This window comes from Nothoprocta perdicaria, unplaced genomic scaffold, assembly GCF_003342845.1.
Source record: "Nothoprocta perdicaria isolate Ctin4 unplaced genomic scaffold, notPer1 scaffold_9, whole genome shotgun sequence".
NCBI classification, from domain to species: Eukaryota; Metazoa; Chordata; class Aves; order Tinamiformes; family Tinamidae; genus Nothoprocta; species Nothoprocta perdicaria.
Window position 1 is genome coordinate 5691995 of NW_020456198.1, and position 16218 is coordinate 5708212.

Below are 16218 nucleotides of genomic sequence, written 5' to 3' on the forward strand. Positions count from 1 at the left end.
CCGTCTGGATTAAGTATCGTCATGTAAAAAGACAGAGTCAAAAGCAAGCGTATGTTTCTGACCTTTACTATTAAGAGGCATAGGATGAAAAGCTCTAATTTTCCTCTACCATGACTTTCACCATCCCTTCCATAACAGTCTTTCCACTTGCTCTGACCGTACACGATACAGCAATGTGTGCAACAGATTTCTTCAGTCGTTTAACTTCTGCTGCAGCTAAGACTTCTTCACCAACATATAAAGGAGATGGAAATCTGATCTCCTGAGAAAGAAATATACAACCGTGACCTGGCATTTTAGTACCCAGAACTGCAGAAATAAGTCCATTGATCAGAACTCCATGTACAATAGTTCTCCCAAATCTAGACTTCTTTGCAAAATCTTCATTTAAATGTAAAGGATTTGTGTCACCTGTTAAATCAGAAAAAGTAACAACATCATTCTGTGTAAAAGCTTTGGTAAGTTCAGCTTTGTCTCCAACTTTTATATGTAAGTGTCGAAGTAAAGGACATCCAAGGAGTGAGGTGATAATGATGCGCTTTGTCAAGGCTCTTTGCTGGAAATTCCCTCCAGAAATTCCACACCTGAAGAGCTGCAACATCTCAAACAAGTTCTGCTTCTTAAAGCCAAACCAGCAACGGCATAATCAGTCCAACACTAGTTCTCTACTGTTCCCAGATAATGCAAGAAGAAATGGAGATGTCTAGTTAGGAGGGGAAAAAAAGAAAGAACACAGTGAAACACTACAAAAACCATCAAAATCATTCAAAGTAGAGCTGAAAAAAACTTGTCACTAGAGTGAAACTGTAAGATAAGGAAACAGTCACCACACTTTGATTTTAAAAGATCATATCCATTTTAGTCTGCAGGGAAGCGGCAGACAACCCAGAAGTGACAAGTTTAGATCATTCATTTTAGAGTACTTAAGAATGCATTACTTAAAACATAGGCCTGCACACCCACAGCGAAAAACATTTCACTCCCAAACCAAAGGGAAGTGTCAGCCACCTTTGTGTTAAAAGGCTGCGTAATCAGACAGCCAGGTGATCCTACTGTCAGAAGTGACATCTCGGGGAGGCCACGTGGCCTCCCAGGGCTTTACCTGCAGCACTCGAAAGGCACATCTTCTGTTCTGGTAGAAGCCCAGCAGCGTGAGGGCGCTCCACAGCTTGACAAAGCCACTGGACAACAAGAATATGAAAGAGATTATAACAGGATTGATCTGTCTCGGTTTTCCTGCAGCATAAGCAGCTTAAATAAACATGTTACACCAGCAGGAACGAAAACAGAATTCAACAGCGGGAAATTTTTCAGCAGGTAGTAACATTAGACCCCAAATGTCATTGTAATCACTGCAGTCTCTATCCGTGACTCACATGAGATGCTTACTGTAACCTTTATGGTCCTTTTTCTTAAATTCTTTCTGCGTCTTTAAGCTTCTTCTTCCTCTAATTCACCTGCTGTTATCTTCACTGTTTACATCTGATAAGCACTGCCTTCTGTTGCTACAGAAAGGGATTTACACTTACACATTTCAACAGCACTCAATTCTCATCAGACCATTCTGCTCTAAGAATAAATAATACATTGATCCAGGCATGTTCTTAGGTCTTAGTAAATTTATATTTGTTTTTCACACACTCTATGCTTAGCTCTTCAAGTTAGGCTTGGTTCTTTGGAAATTGCAGGCAAACAGCACCAGTGAGATTCTGAGCAACCTAAAGATGTCTCCCAGACAGTACTGAAACCAAGCTCCTGGGAATTATATTCCTGATGAAAAGATGAAAAGGTAGATGAACATTCTAGGCTGATTTCACAGAGACACAAATAAAGCAAGGTCAATAACAGAATATAGATCATGTCAGTTACCACATTTCTAGCTAATAAGCTAATAGATATTTACCTCATAGTATTCATATACCATATACTACAGTACCTTACCTGCTAATAACCCTTAATATTGCAGACATAGTCTTTTCCTCATACGTTAAGACATCAACAGGCAAAGCTGCTCCAACCTATGCAGAAGTATGACACTATTAAATCAGTTTTCCCCCCTACTTTCATAGTAATTTATACAAAAGTGATTTTATTTTCAGGACATGACTTTGTTCAAGTTGTTATAGATAAGCTCAAATCTCAGGTGAGCAATAAAAACATCGTAGTTTTTGTACAGTATCGTCGTTTTTATAGTAAAAGAGCCACTTTTACCCCCCGCCCTGCTACGTGGGGAAACAAGAGCCCCAGGGATGACGATGCGCCCTAATCACGGCCTCCTAACGAGGCAACAAGCTGAGCACGACGAGTCCCGGGCACTTCCCAGCCCCTGGAGCTACTTCCATCCCAGTGCGCTGCTCTTAATCCCTCGCTTCGGCAAAAGCACCGACACCGGCAAATCCCCGCAAGGCTCCCGGCCGGGCGGCGCACCTCGCCGTGCAGCTCCCGCAGCGCCGTCACCACGAGCTGCTTGAAGAGCGCGGCGCTGGGCCGGGCCGCGCCGTCGGGCAGCTCCCTGCGGGAAGCAGAGCGGAGGGCGGGCTCGCGGGCTGCCCGTGGCGGCTCGCGGCCGGCGCGCGGCGCGGGGCAGCGCGGCGGGACTCACAGGCGGACGCGCAGGTAGTGGTGCTCGGCGGCGCTGCGCAGCACCCGCCGCTCGAAGGCGGCCGGCGGCGGCTCCGCGCGGGCCATGCGAGCGGCGGCGGCTCCTCCTCAGGCGCGGCCCGCCCCGCGCCGCGCGCAGCCAATGGCGGCTCCGCTACGGCGGCCCCGCGGGCCCAACGCGCGCGGCGGAGTTCGGCATGAGGGGAGGGGGCGGGGCGCGCGCGCTAACGGCCGCTAACAGTCGCCAACGGCCGCTAACGGCCTCTTAACCGGTCACGTTAAAGCTGCTGGCCGGGCAGCCAGGCTGCGTCAAGGCTGCCTGCGAAGCCGGAGCTCTGGCCCGAGCCGAGTCAGGAAAGGGAGTAGGAGCTCCCCCTTCTGAAATTAATTTTCTCACTGAAGTGATTCCTAGTGCTTCAAGATTACAAAAGTTGAGCATAGGTTGGACAGGGGCAACCCGAGGGGCTTCCTCGTGGCCCCATTAAACAAATGAGAGTGGTGGAGAGGCAGCTAGTAGGGCAGGTGGGTGGCTGGGAGCACCTAGGACACTGCTGAAAAAGCAGCTCCCACGGGGTAGAACCCAAGCAGGGCTGTGGTAATAACAGCATCCTCCCCCCTACACTGTTATTATCACAATTATCATAGTTGCTTGAATGCTTAGTGCTTATCCAGTGATGGGTGCGACGTACATCCTTCAGAGAGAAACAGCAGGGGAAAAAAACAGTGTGAATAGGAATTTGTGCTGTTAAAGATTCCCAAACTGAACCAACATGCTGAGACTAACATATTTTGTTTAAAGGAAAGGTTTTATCCAGGAAGTCTCAGAAAATCATACTATTTTAAACAAAACCACCCTCTTTTCTGTCCTTTCTCACCCTTTGGTGACTGACAGAGTAACAAGGCAGTGAAGCCAGGATCTTCAAAGCATGGCTAGTTGTAACTAATCAGGATTTCTTCATCTCACATGCCTCTATTAACACCAGAGCTTCTAAGGGATATCCCTTCCTTGCAGCAGGATCCAGCAGTGGAATCAGAATTTGAGGTGTTGCTCTGCTCAACCCTGGGATCTTCTCTCTTCCTAGTCCAGAGGGAGCTCAGCCTCCTTTGACTCTTTTTGTATAAATGTTACATTTTATAGATCTTTTTATTATGCTGCTACCCTCTGGCCCTTTCACATGTCAACATCTTCCTGAGTTAAGGTATCTTTACTGCTCAAGCGCTACAATAAACCCAGTACTATAGACTAGTTGAGGCAGAGATGCACTGGAAATGCTCTCCTTAATTTAGAAATTGTACATAAAATAGTAAGCATTTAGAATAAAGCTTAAGCAAAACCAAATTTTAGAATTTGAACAAGTAACTTCATAAGTACCAAATTATTTTTCTTTTTAAAAAAAAGACAACTTGCTGTATGACATTCAGTAGCCGTAAGTGTAGGGAAGCATGAGATCTTCAGGAATATTAAAATTCTCCTAAGAACTGAGAATCAGGTAGTACACTGCTTAAAATCAAAAAACTGATTTTACAATAGCATGGCAACCATATCACAGCCAGTTTTATTTGGAGCAACAATATCTACAGAAAGGTATCACTTAAGGTATTAAATTTTCTCACCAAACAGTAAAACTTGGTGGTTGGATGATGTATAAATCTGTTCTCATTATTGCAATAGGGCAAGTGCTGTTTTCTATAAGGCTCTGATAACACAAGCAACAGTAACTCAGACACTCCAAGTAAATTTAATTACCTGCTAGAAAGTCTGGGTTTTTTTTTAAGCACTGTGTACGGGGACACGTCAGCTGCAGTAAGTCAATAAAAAGCACACACCAGATTGTACCAGGAAGGCTGGACACAACATGTCAGCTTTTTATTAACCAAAAGTGAAGCTGAACCCCAGAGTGGTTTAACTTTTAAAAAACGTATGCTCATATGGCAGATATTTTCTTGTAATGCAAGAATTGAATTTTGCAGTTGTTCATCCTTTGAGAATCAAATACTAAATGTAAAATGAATGCAATATGGGTCCCCTCAATGAATTAATGAAGAAAAACACTTAACTCAGAAGAACAGACCAATTTTAAGAACTGCCTTATGAAATTCTTCCAAGTGAAAGACCATTAAAGCACTTGGAGCCTTGAGGTAGCAACTTTATGCAGGATTTAATTCTCCTCCTGCCCCACAGAGTGGAGGAAAATTAGTAGCGCATTATTAGCTCCAGCCAGCTAAATGAGTTGAGTATTCTCTTGTGAGGGTCTCTTGCGCTTTGAAATAGCATTGTAGTGCTGTAGACCATCAGGAGAAAATCCACAAAGAAGGCCTCTTGAAATAAAATATATAGTTTGAAAGAAGTGAAAATAAAAAACTGTAACAACAAAAATTGACTGGAGTGAAAAAAAAAAACAAAATGTTTATATTTTGGCAAGACTAGTTTACAAATACATGTCAAGAACAAAAGTCCATTTTCAGCCAACTGAAAAGAAAGGATGGAAGTGACATTCAAAGGGTTTTCTCTTCTTGCCCTCTGTGCAAATTTGTATTTTGTTAAGAGAGCGCTTTTGCCCTTTTCTGTTTTTTACATTGTGAGACCTGTGCTGTGACATTAAACAGAAATACCATATGCCAGGACACTTGACCACTGAGAAAGCTCCTCTCACTGACTTCACAACAATCACAAGCAGGGAATCAGATGTAAGAGACTTTGTCCTCCAAGTCTCAAAAAGACACTACTCTCTTTACCCACTTTGCTGCTGATTTTTTAATAAAAATGAGATCTTCCTCCATTACCAGTTTCAGAGAATACACAGCAAATTTACTGAACGCTGAGCAACGACAACAAATACTGTGCTCATTCTCAATCGTGATGAGCAGTCACAGTGAAAAGGAAAAAACTGGGATACAATGACACAGTCAGACCTTCACAAATCGGTGTCTCGCTTCACCCCGCTCACGTGCTTTCTGACTTTGTTCATTGCTGGTGCTCTGCCAGGTAACCGCTCAGCCAGACAGCATTGAGCATCTCACTACAGGCTTCTCTCTGTTGACCGAAGTTACACAGAACAGGCTGGTTAAACCAGACTAGACTAGTCAGGCACGCTGCAAATCATACGCTCTTAAATGGAGCGAGCTTCTTACGGGCTCATTCTCCTTCAGCTAAGAGTCTGATTGCCTCTTTACACAACAGAGCAACGTCACAGCAATCCCGGCTGCAGGATGGCGTTGCCCAGTATGACTTTGCTGCAGAGAGTCTAGAGAAAGGTTCAAATTACTCTAGAAGGTTGTTCTTGCTCACGTGGGGTCCCAAGCCATTGATTTTAGAGTCTCATCCTTTCCTGTGATTTCTAGAATCATCAAATCCTCCCCTCCAGGCAGAGCGACCTTAAGAGTCTATCAGACAATTCCTTTTTTTTTTTTTGTTTGCTTGTTTTATGCTGAAGGCTGTAAAAAACAGAACCCATCTGAAAGGGTGCCCAACATGCCAGACTCCTCTGGACAACGGAGAGGAAACTGTGCCTGGGAGGGACAGAGGCCAGCTGATGATTTTCACAGCAGATTTCTCTTTAGTTCACATGACAGTTTAGGCTGTACAGAAGCTCGTACTAGTTTGCAGACCAGTTTATGTTTGGATTGCTGGATAGTCATGAGCTGGCTTCCAAAAGACTCTGTGAGCCCAAAGTACTTCAAAGTATCTGTTATTAAAGCAAGGACCTAACTTTTTATTATTATTATTATTATTATTTTAAAAAATCTGCAATTAAAACAGTGATTTTGTCTTTGGTGTTAAACCTCAGAAGCATGAATCAAGTACCTGCTGCTTCTTTGGCTGTAATTTATTATCAAAACCACTCCAGTAAAGTAAGAGAAATTCACTGTTCTAGAATACATACAATTAGAACAGCCACTGGACATCACGATCAGAACTTTAATAATTCCTCTTTCAGTGGTGTCTATTATGAATCAATTTATATTAAATAAAAATGATTCCAATTACAGTAACTGGACAACAGCCATTCAATCTTACCAGGTTTCCATCTTATTCATAGTGCAGGAACTGGGAGGAGCTCATCCATTTAGGGAAGAAATTACTGTCCAGAAACCAACTCAGAGTTGTGGCTAAGCATCTTGTGCCTTAGAGAAACGTCCATTGAGATAACTATAAGCAGGAATTTAACTTGCATCCTTCTATTCTTGTTCACATGGCCATGAATAAAAAGAGCATTTTCTGTTCTACTAGCACCCACAATTAAAATTTCATAACCCCATAAAACACAAATTTTGCATGAGCTGAAAAATTCAAAGGCTCACTAGATTTATTACCTACAAATTCAATTTCTTAATATAAATATTCTGTTTTACACCATAAAAAATATCCTTCTTATGGTCTGAATCTTATTTAGATAATACTCTGATAAAATCTTAGCAGTATGCCAATTAAGGTCATTAAAGCTAAAGAAATAGAATCTACCTAGTAAATGCTGCAGATTTAACCGATATTTTAGATAACTCATCATTATCTGAGTTATCACCTAAATCAAAAAGGCTCCTCAAACACACCAAATGTGTAGTTAGCAAAGATCTTTGCTCTACAAATTCAAATGCTGCCAACTTTTGAAAGATTTAGCAAATACACCTCGCATTTGGAAACATCCAAGTGTCTAATGAAGCTAGAATACTGTGAAGTATTAGGACTGGGGAGGGAGGGAGATCCTGTCAATAAGTAGAGAAATAGTCTTCCTTTAAATTACAAAATGTTCACCTCCTTAAAAAGCTTTAAAACTGACCCAGACAACAACAGTGCCCTGGGAAATCAAAAAGTATAACGAATCTCTGTAAGCAAGAGAAGGCTATATATTGTGATCTCTCCACAATAAAATCTACTTGGTGTAAGAAGCCAGGAGCAAATTTTAGAAGATGACAACTATGAAATCTTTAAGCCAGTTTCTTTGCTGCTCAGAAAACCCTGAACTAAAATTTAGCCATACTTCATTTTCTGCATTTCATTGCCAAGCAGCTATCTCCTGTGTTCCCAGCTAGGTTCAAACAACTACATAAACAGCCACCACATTCAGCAGGTTGAACAAAATTTTGATGCCACCTTATTAATTGGCTCCATTGATATTTTTAACTTTGGATTCGGATGCTACAGTTAAAAACAAATTTCACATTGTGTAAGGAAAGTATCAGAAGAAGATAATAAGCTTGTAAAAGGCTCATTTTCTACAGGTTGTTTCTGCAGAACAGGCAGCTTACAACTACAGAATCTGCTCTGAAAATTTATCCCAATGGTAATACCAGAAAGGAGGAAGCTTCTACATCTTTCTCACTTTGGGTTTCGTATCAGGCACTTGAACTGGAGAGATGCCATTTTGAACCAAGTAAGTGAACATAGGGTTAGAATCATCTTTAATCTAGATCTAGTAATGAAGTATCAGCAGCAAAGTGGAGGCATGGAGTGAGCAATCCATCTGTGCTGACACTTTTTTATGGTTTCTAAAATGCCCAAAAAGACAGCAGCCGTAACTGTTCCATAGTGTCCATTTCCTTGTGAGTTGTGTTGCTGATCGGAGGCTTTTCTGTGTCTTGAACTGAGAAGGCATTGAGGTACCCTGTGCCTAATTCCCTGGATCCAACAGGTCCATGCTAGAGCCAAACAGTGCCACCAGCTGCTCTTCATAATGTGTTATATTCCTCTTCATAATGTCCATGCAGGGTCCAAGCAACCTCTCGAATGCTTGCACATCCATTACTGCAGAGGAACAGAAGTGAAAACAAAATTGTCTATCAAAAGGACGCCAGACGCCAATATATTCTCTGAACTCAGAACGCAAACCTCAAGATCAACCCCTTTGGTTCCGAGTCTTCCACAGAAGCCATATAAACAGGAACCAGACCTCAGTCTGTACTGTTATTTAAAGAAATATGATTCACCAGATACACACCTGACCTCAGGGATAAATACAGAAGGCAAATGCACGCAGTTTAGGCATAAATCTATCACCTACAAGCAAGTTTTAAGCAAGAAATTGATGCTGAAGACTGTGGTGCAGATACCAGGCAGTCAGGGTCTACCACTTCCACTTCCCTAGAGCACAGACCATGCAGAAGTAACAACTCACTAGGCAGTTACCCTCACACCTACTTGAAACTAAAGATCTGAAGGGGAAAGCAGTGGTGTTTCTCCAAGTTCAACTTCTGACTAACAGGTACCAAAAGACAGCCAGGTTTTCAATAGTAGAGGAAAGTCCACAGCACAAGCAAAGCCTGGAAAAGGATAACTAGAAACTCAAAATGCCTCCTTACCTAAACACTTAACCTCCCCAACAGCATAGGCTGAGGCTGCTCTGGGTTTGTTGGTAACAAGTGCAAGCTCTCCAAAATACTGTCCTCTGTGACACTGGGCAATCTCCACTTCTTGGTTAGCATCTTTACTTGTCATAGTCTGTAAAAACAGAACATTTCCATTACTTTGCAGTTAATCCCAGACATCCTGCAGATGTGTAACAACTAACTGCTTTAGCATTTTAAGACTAGCGATATCCAAATCATAGGGTGCAGTGGTAAAACACATTTACCACAGGCTTCATTAGAATTTTGGTTAGAAAAGTGTATGCTGGCCCATAAGAACCTCTGGAGATTGGCAAATAGTCATTGTTACATCTCTTGGAAAGCAAATGTCTACTAAGTCACTGAAGATAAACAGCCTTTTTTTTTTTTTTTAAAATTTGCTTCCAGTTTGGTGTAGTCTTAGAAGAAAGTTTATCCCCATCCTTAATGGGGAGAGGTACATCAGGTCAGTTTGCAGAGAAGCAAGAAACCTCCAATTTGACTAAAGTGACTTTCAAGTTAAGTTACCTAAAAGATAATGATAAATAACCATATAATAACAGTTTAAAACATGTCATGCTGGATTTTTCGTGTAGCACTTCCATTAACAGAGCAGATCAGAGATTCATTTAAACCTGAAGCATCTTCTTGGAACTCACCTTGCTTTTAATCAAGATTTTTACTTCGCCGGATTCTACAATGTAAAAGCAATCTGCTTTATCACCCTGTGAAGAGAAAAAGGTAAACCAAATCATTTTTAAGCTTACTGTGAAAAGGAAAAATGATATTAAAGTGTTCATTCTGACCTAGGCTTTATGTAGAAATCTGCTCGAATTGACAAACTGACATCAAAGCAACGTGTGAGTGAGAAAACTGAAGAGCCTATACAAAATATAAGTATAAATTGTTATTAAGGTTTTAAATCTGTCAATTTACAAGTTAAAAATTTGTAGGAAGCTGAACAGAAGTATTTCTCATCTCAAGTCTGAAAGTGAGCTATGGTAACTATGGCAGTCAGAAGAAAAAAGGCCAAAAGTAGAGGAAGACAGAGATATGGACTGCTTACACAAACTGGACATATGCAAGTCAATAGCACTGAATGGGATGCCTCAGAGCTGAGGAAGCTGATCAATGTCACTACAAAGCTCCTTTTTAGTCAACCTAAAGTGGTGATTGTAATTAGGAGATATCTCTAGTAACTTAAGGAAAAAACAAACAAACCAAAACTAAAAATTTTCAGGAGGATCTGGGGAACTACAGCCAACCTGCATAATGCTGGTCCCCTGAAGAACTACGGAGTAATTCATAAAACTATGAATGCAACTGAGTGAAAAACATTTCTTCCTATGGGATCAACAAATGGTGGCCAGGAGTTTGAAATCCAAATAGACTCTAGTATTAGAGACACCCCTTAAGGGCTGATTTTCGAGCCAAAGCTGTTTGACAGCTTTGACAATCTGGATGATGTGAGAGAATGTATCTCAGCAAATCCATAGATGGTTCCAGATTGATGGGAGCAGCTGATACCTTGGAAGATAGGGCTGCTATTCAGAGGGACCAGAACAAGAAAGAACCTTATGAAGTTTGACAAGGCAAAGTCCTAGAAGGATGCCTTGCAAGAGGACAGGCTTGGTACTGAAGCATTAAGGAGCCTCTTTAAAAGGAAAGGAGATGGGGATCCTAGTGCTCAAGGTAAATGTGCAGGCAGTACCTCCAAGAAGGCATTTCTTCCCAACTATTCAGCTGTAATAGTGAGGAGTTTCCTTGCACAGGCAGGTGAGGGCTTGGTGTAGGACTGGTAGTCTGAGCAGAGAACTTGTACATCCTTCCTGACATGAATCAGAGGTGAAAAGAATGAAGGCCTCAAGGAGGCAGAGGCTGGATAAGGAACTGCTAAGGGAATGGGAGCTGGCTCATCAAAACTGGGACACAATGTGAGGGAGATAAATCCAGTATCAAGTCAAGTGTAGTGGAAGAACTCAGACAGGTAGGTATGGCTGGAACAGGGGAGCAGGTAAAGCCAAAGGAGCCTAGAAAGGGAAAGCAGGAAAAAAATAAAAAAGGATTTGAAAGTAGTTGAACTGGAAGAGAAGGAAGAGATTGAAAAAAGGAGGCATGGTGTGGGCGAGAAGACAGCATATGACAAGGAGGATGAAGAAAGATGACTAGGCCTTAATTGCTTAAGTATGACTGAGAAGCTTAAACTTGCAGTTTCAGAAGAATTTAGGCTCTTAAATTAAGGTTGCTGGGCATGGAGGCAAACCATCCAGCCCAAAGCTTTTCATTCACTCTTGCCAGCTGTCATCACACAACATGAACAGTCAGTCCAATTCTGTGCCGAGTCGTTACTTATTTTTCTGAAGAATGCAAATAAACTGAGTGGGAGATATAAGGACTTCACTGGCATGCATTAACGATTTTCAAGTGCTTTAAAACATACTGCACTCAACTGAAAGATCAAATTCCAAAAAGACAATTACAAGGTAAATTTATCCACAGGAGAGAAGTTCACGGTACTGATGCAACTGCTGTAATGTAGGAGCTATCAAAATCTTCAAGTATTGAATTTTATCTTCTTTAGCAGTGTTTCACCAACATCCAGACCAATCCACATTATTAACTCTATCTTTGTTTTTCCTTTTTTTTAAATAATTTAATTCTTGTCCTTAATTCAATTATTACAAAGATTAAAACCAACTGCATAATTAGATCACCGATTGTTTTGCTGAAACTCATATTTATAAGCTTTGATTTTGCTGGTTGGTTTCTCCAGTTCTTAATGAAGAAGATTTTCATTTTACAAGCTGAAAGGATTTTGGGAGAGAAATAATGTCAGTACTTGGTATCAACAAATAAGACTGCTGGCATTCAGAGTTATCTGACATGCAAGGTTGCTAATTATTAAGGTCTTATCAATGATTCATACTCTGTTTACTAAACAAAATGACTGTTGAGGTTAAAAGCCTACCAATCCTGCACAACGTGCTCTAGGTGTCCCTGAACCATTCTGTGATTCCAGGTAAATACCAAGGACTTTCTTGCATTAACTTTGTTTAAAATAGAGCACTTGCTTTTTAAGATAGAAAAAAAAAAACCTAGCAAAAAATGCAGTAAGCCATTCCCAAAATATTCAAAAATCGGTTAAATAAGTTGGGAGTACTAAAAGTAAGCGACACCAAGGCGGTTTAAGTAATATGGTTGTGTAAGCAAATACATAATGGAAAGAAGCAGAAAGGGGAGAAAATGCATATTTAGACTCCAAGTACCTGAGAAATGATACGTTCCCCATCTTGATACACTTTCTCCCCTATTACATCCACTATTTTCATTCGCTCTGAAGGCTGGAACAAAGAGGAAAATAAAACACGATCACTTGCTATAATACACTTCCAGCAAACTTTGTAGGCACACATAAAAATGCAGCCCCTACAGATGGTACAGCACACTGTCATCATGCACACAACTTTCAAAGCAGCCATTAGGGTAAGAAAGCTTCCATTCCATCCACCTGCTTTTTTACCCCAAGGTTTTCAATCAAGCAATTCAGCTGTTTTAGAGCAAAGAAAAATCACTTCCTGTAAGCTTCAATCAACATTTGAAGAAATTGTTCAGACAGAAATCAGAAACTTTCTAAGCACAAACTTCAATGAAAACTACCAGTAAAATATATCACATTATCTTAAGTCATTTATCTTAAATTATGTTCCATACACTTGAACATAATTTTTGTGAGTGTTTATGTGTGCTGTTTGAGCCAGGAATTCATTCCTACTGTGGAGAGAGGAAGGGAATATGAATAGGTCTAAACTGTCAGCAAGCACTACAACAGGATGCCCAGTGAGGGCAAAAGGTGCTAGTCTCACACAGTCACCTTCATAAACAGGAAGGGAGAAGGGACAGTTCTCAAGAGTTAAATTTAACTCTCATGTTTCCTGCTGTCCATACATCACATGACAAAAGTCAGTTTCTGGCTTCTTGAAAGACAATGTTTTTAAAAACATGGAGAAAAGAAGAAAGCAAGAAAAAAAAAAGCTATTACCTCAACAAATGATTCAGTTTTAAATTCCTTCATCTCACAAACACATCTAGATCTAGTCCTTGCTTGAGATAGTGTGTAAATTCTGATGCATGCATGATTCAACTGCAGTTTGTCATGCAAAACGCTATCCGGCACTAACAAGTTATTTTTCTATATCCTTAAATATTTATGAGTCATTTTTGTGCTCAAAAAAGTCACGTTGATGGAATTGTTTAAACCAGGCATTGAGGGAGAAGGTGTTAGGCGAATCTCTCCTTCTACAGTTGTCAGAGTATCTCCAAATTAATATATTCTAGAAGTTCACCTTCACACTTAACAATACTGTTTTGTAATGCTCTCTCAAGTGGATTGTAAGAGCTTTTACAACACTAAAGATTAATGCTGAAAAATATCCTTACTGTTAAAAAAAAGTGTGTGTGTGTATATATAGGTATATATGTGTTACAGTACAAGCCAAAGGTGAACACTTATCAGTGTCTAAAAGAGCTTAATATGGCTCTGAAAGCCCTCTGATCTAGTCTGATTAAACAGATTAGGAAACATCTCAAACATCATCACAGCATGTGCTTGCTCCCAAGCATGGGTAAAGGGCTTAAAGAAAGATCTGTTGCAGACCACATCTTGGCCTCAACTATAAAATTCTTTCATGGCTGATAAAAGCTGAAAACCTTAGTGCAACATGTCATTAGTTCTGCATTGTGTCCTCAAAAGGAATCATAGCCTCAACGTACAGTAAACAGTTCCAAAGTAGCTATTAAAATTTTGCTCTGAGCAAGAGATGCACAGGCTCCTGATATACAAGAAACCCCCACTGCAGTGCTAATGTCAGTGCCAGAATTTGACACAGATTTCTGAGAGGCATTACCTCCAAGGATTTAAGAAGGGGCACGGACTCAATAAATAACTCATATGTCTTCCTCTTCTTCGCATTGTTTTTCAATATAATTCTTCTGAATGTCACTCGATCCTGTAAGAAACAGAGAAGTAGATTATTCTCTTGGCCAAAATGCACACTGCTAGAAGGATTTACAAAGCTATAATATAAACTAATATTTGCAATAAACACTGTATTTGAAAAGGAAGCTGATAAATGATATAGCAAGTATCACAGTGGTGAGTAATAGCTCCTTTGACAGTACTTACTGTAAGAGCAAACTGAAAAATGCAGAGCTATGACAGAAACTTGGTATTTCCCAGAGAAGCATAAAAGAATTTTTTTTTTATTTTATTTTATTTTTTTTTAAAGATATTCCACACGCCATATACAATGAAGTCAGTTTCTGGCTTCTTGAGACAATGTTTTTAAAAGCGAACTGGATGTTTATACAGATCTTGAGTAGATCATGAATTAGAATAGCAGAAAGCTTGATTCTCTACTCCTGCTTCTGGGATCAAAGAGGTGATTTTTGCCAAGGGACTGTTTACTCCTTAACTGCCAGCTGCCCCCCATGCACCATGAGTACACGTAACATAAGTTTCAAAGCCCAAGCACTGGACAACATCCTCTTCTCTTGCCCTGATGTTTTATTTCTCCTAAGGTGCAGTTATTGACGTACGGGCTCTGTGGCCGCTGGGTGGCAATGCAGGCCTGCATGAAGGCAAGATCATCACGTTACGCCCATCTCCTGTCCCACTACCTGTAAGGGCAGACATATTAGAGACTCCATTGTCAGCAATCTTGCTTTTTACTTCCAAACAGAAAAGGCAGGGCATGACCACTGGAATAAAACAAGGAGAGAGGTCCCAAGACAGCTGAAAAATCAACAGCACATCAAGGTTCAAGGGAAGAGCACTTGCCCACTAGATACTGCTAGCACAGGCATTACTTTAATGCCTTTGTCCGCTGGTAGGATTTGGGTTCTAAACAGAATAAGAGGTGAGGAGTTTATCTTACACAACAAGCAACACAGAAGCTGGAAAAGGTGACATAAGAAGGGAAGAAAGACATTACTGTTATCCACAGAAAAGCAAGAGCGATGACAAAGCAAGAAGTAAGTTTTTGTTCATCGTCCCTGTTAGTACTAATAAAGAAACATTTCAGTGGTAGAAGTCTCATCAAATGTAATGTCTACAGAAGCAGAAAAGTGCATAAGTGCAGCGAGGAACTGCCAAAGCATCTCAAGCTCAGAATTCATTCGGGACAGTGGATTTGAGCGTAACAGTGAGTGGGAGAACTGGCAGTGTTTAAACACAGCAGTGTTTGAACAGGTGGCCGGCAGCAAAGGAAGCGCGCGCAGTCGCGGGCCTTTCCCCAGACACGTTCAGCTGAGGCCCACATTTGAGCCCTGCTTGAGCCTGAGCCTTCCAGGCTTTTGTTGGCTGAAGACTGCAATGCAGCAAGAGTACTACTCGCTTCTTAAATAGGAGATAACCTGAGACCTATAGCAATAAACTCTGCAGCTTATTGAAACGTCTTATTTAAAGTAGGTCAAGCACAAACTAGTGCAATAAAGCAGGGAGACAACAGAACCATCAGAAGTTTTAACGCAGAAAAATGGAACCTCACTTAACTGAGGGTCAGATGACTGGCAAGAGGTTCCCCCTCTTCAAACATGCCTTCCTAATGAAACGACTAATCACTAAAACAAGATTAACCCCAAATGCTGTAGTTTGTTCCAAGGCAAACTGGACTGAAAAGTCATTTTCTCCTTCTCATCCTTTTAGAATGAAGTCAGTTGGCAGGCAAATTATTTATCCTGTTCTGCACAAGAAATAAGATTCTGACATTACTCCCAGGTTGATTTACAGCAGCCTTTTCTTACAGCTTCCCAAGAAAAGGGAAATCAGAAGTCAGTTCTCCAAGCAAACACACGACCTGTACAAGCATGCTGGGTGTAGAAGCTTATCAGTCACATAATCAAGGTCACAACAAATGGCCAACCCCCAGCGATAGCTGCCGAGGAGCCCGCGCACACAGAAAGTGCACGACGCGCCCGGCTCCAAAGGCTTTGGACATTGCACAGTCCCCTTATTATATGAGACAGGTAAGAGGGCACTGTAAAACTAACTCCATCCAAATACTACAGAGAAAAGAACTAAAATAGGAAACTGAAGTCTATGGCTTCTCATTCAATACCACTAGGCAGGAGACAAAGCAACAGCATATTTAATCGTACTTTAAAGGTCATGCTGACCTGAGAACCTCTTGTAGGGGAGCCATAAAGAGACTAGAAACATTGTGACAGCAATAGTTTATTTTGAGGGAAAACAAAGCTTTGGGCAGCTTTCCTAGCTCTTCAAATTACTGACATACTCAA

At 40.9% G+C, this 16218-nt stretch overlaps 3 protein-coding genes across 3 annotated transcripts in view; all 3 read right to left on the minus strand.

Moving 5' to 3' along the window:
* On the minus strand, positions 1–615 carry HTD2 (hydroxyacyl-thioester dehydratase type 2). The gene has a single exon (XM_026052710.1). It carries the CDS (start codon positions 599–601, stop codon positions 95–97), a length of 507 nt encoding a protein of 168 aa, XP_025908495.1. The 5' UTR covers positions 602–615; the 3' UTR covers positions 1–94.
* Positions 136–2691, minus strand: RPP14 (ribonuclease P/MRP subunit p14). Its single transcript, XM_026052711.1, has 5 exons — positions 2603–2691; positions 2428–2512; positions 1942–2018; positions 1103–1181; positions 136–703 (listed from the first exon to the last, which is right to left on the minus strand). Exons 1-5 carry the CDS (start codon positions 2686–2688, stop codon positions 647–649), a joined length of 384 nt encoding a protein of 127 aa, XP_025908496.1. The 5' UTR covers positions 2689–2691; the 3' UTR covers positions 136–646.
* Positions 2692–7445: 4754 nt separating this feature from the next.
* The window catches only part of PRKAR2A (protein kinase cAMP-dependent type II regulatory subunit alpha), a 52094-nt gene continuing 43321 nt past the window's right edge, over positions 7446–16218 (minus strand). The window contains exons 8-12 of the mRNA XM_026052498.1: positions 13827–13928; positions 12189–12263; positions 9582–9647; positions 8899–9037; positions 7446–8344 (exon numbers count right to left, since the gene is read on the minus strand). Coding sequence (XP_025908283.1) covers positions 8211–8344; positions 8899–9037; positions 9582–9647; positions 12189–12263; positions 13827–13928 — 516 coding nt within the window. The 3' untranslated portion in view covers positions 7446–8210. The remainder of the gene's footprint in view (positions 8345–8898; positions 9038–9581; positions 9648–12188; positions 12264–13826; positions 13929–16218) is intronic.

Coding starts and splice junctions, on each gene's coding strand:
- HTD2 (XM_026052710.1), bottom strand. CDS start 601: ATGTTGCAGCTCTTCAGGTGTGGAATTTCTGGAGGGAATTTCCAGCAA.
- RPP14 (XM_026052711.1), bottom strand. CDS start 2,688: ATGGCCCGCGCGGAGCCGCCGCCGGCCGCCTTCGAGCGGCGGGTGCTG. Junction 2,019..2,427: donor TGCGGGAGCTGCACGGCGAG/GTGCGCCGCCCG, acceptor ACTTCTGCATAG/GTTGGAGCAGCTTTGCCTGT. Junction 1,182..1,941: donor ATATTAAGGGTTATTAGCAG/GTAAGGTACTGT, acceptor CTTGTTGTCCAG/TGGCTTTGTCAAGCTGTGGA.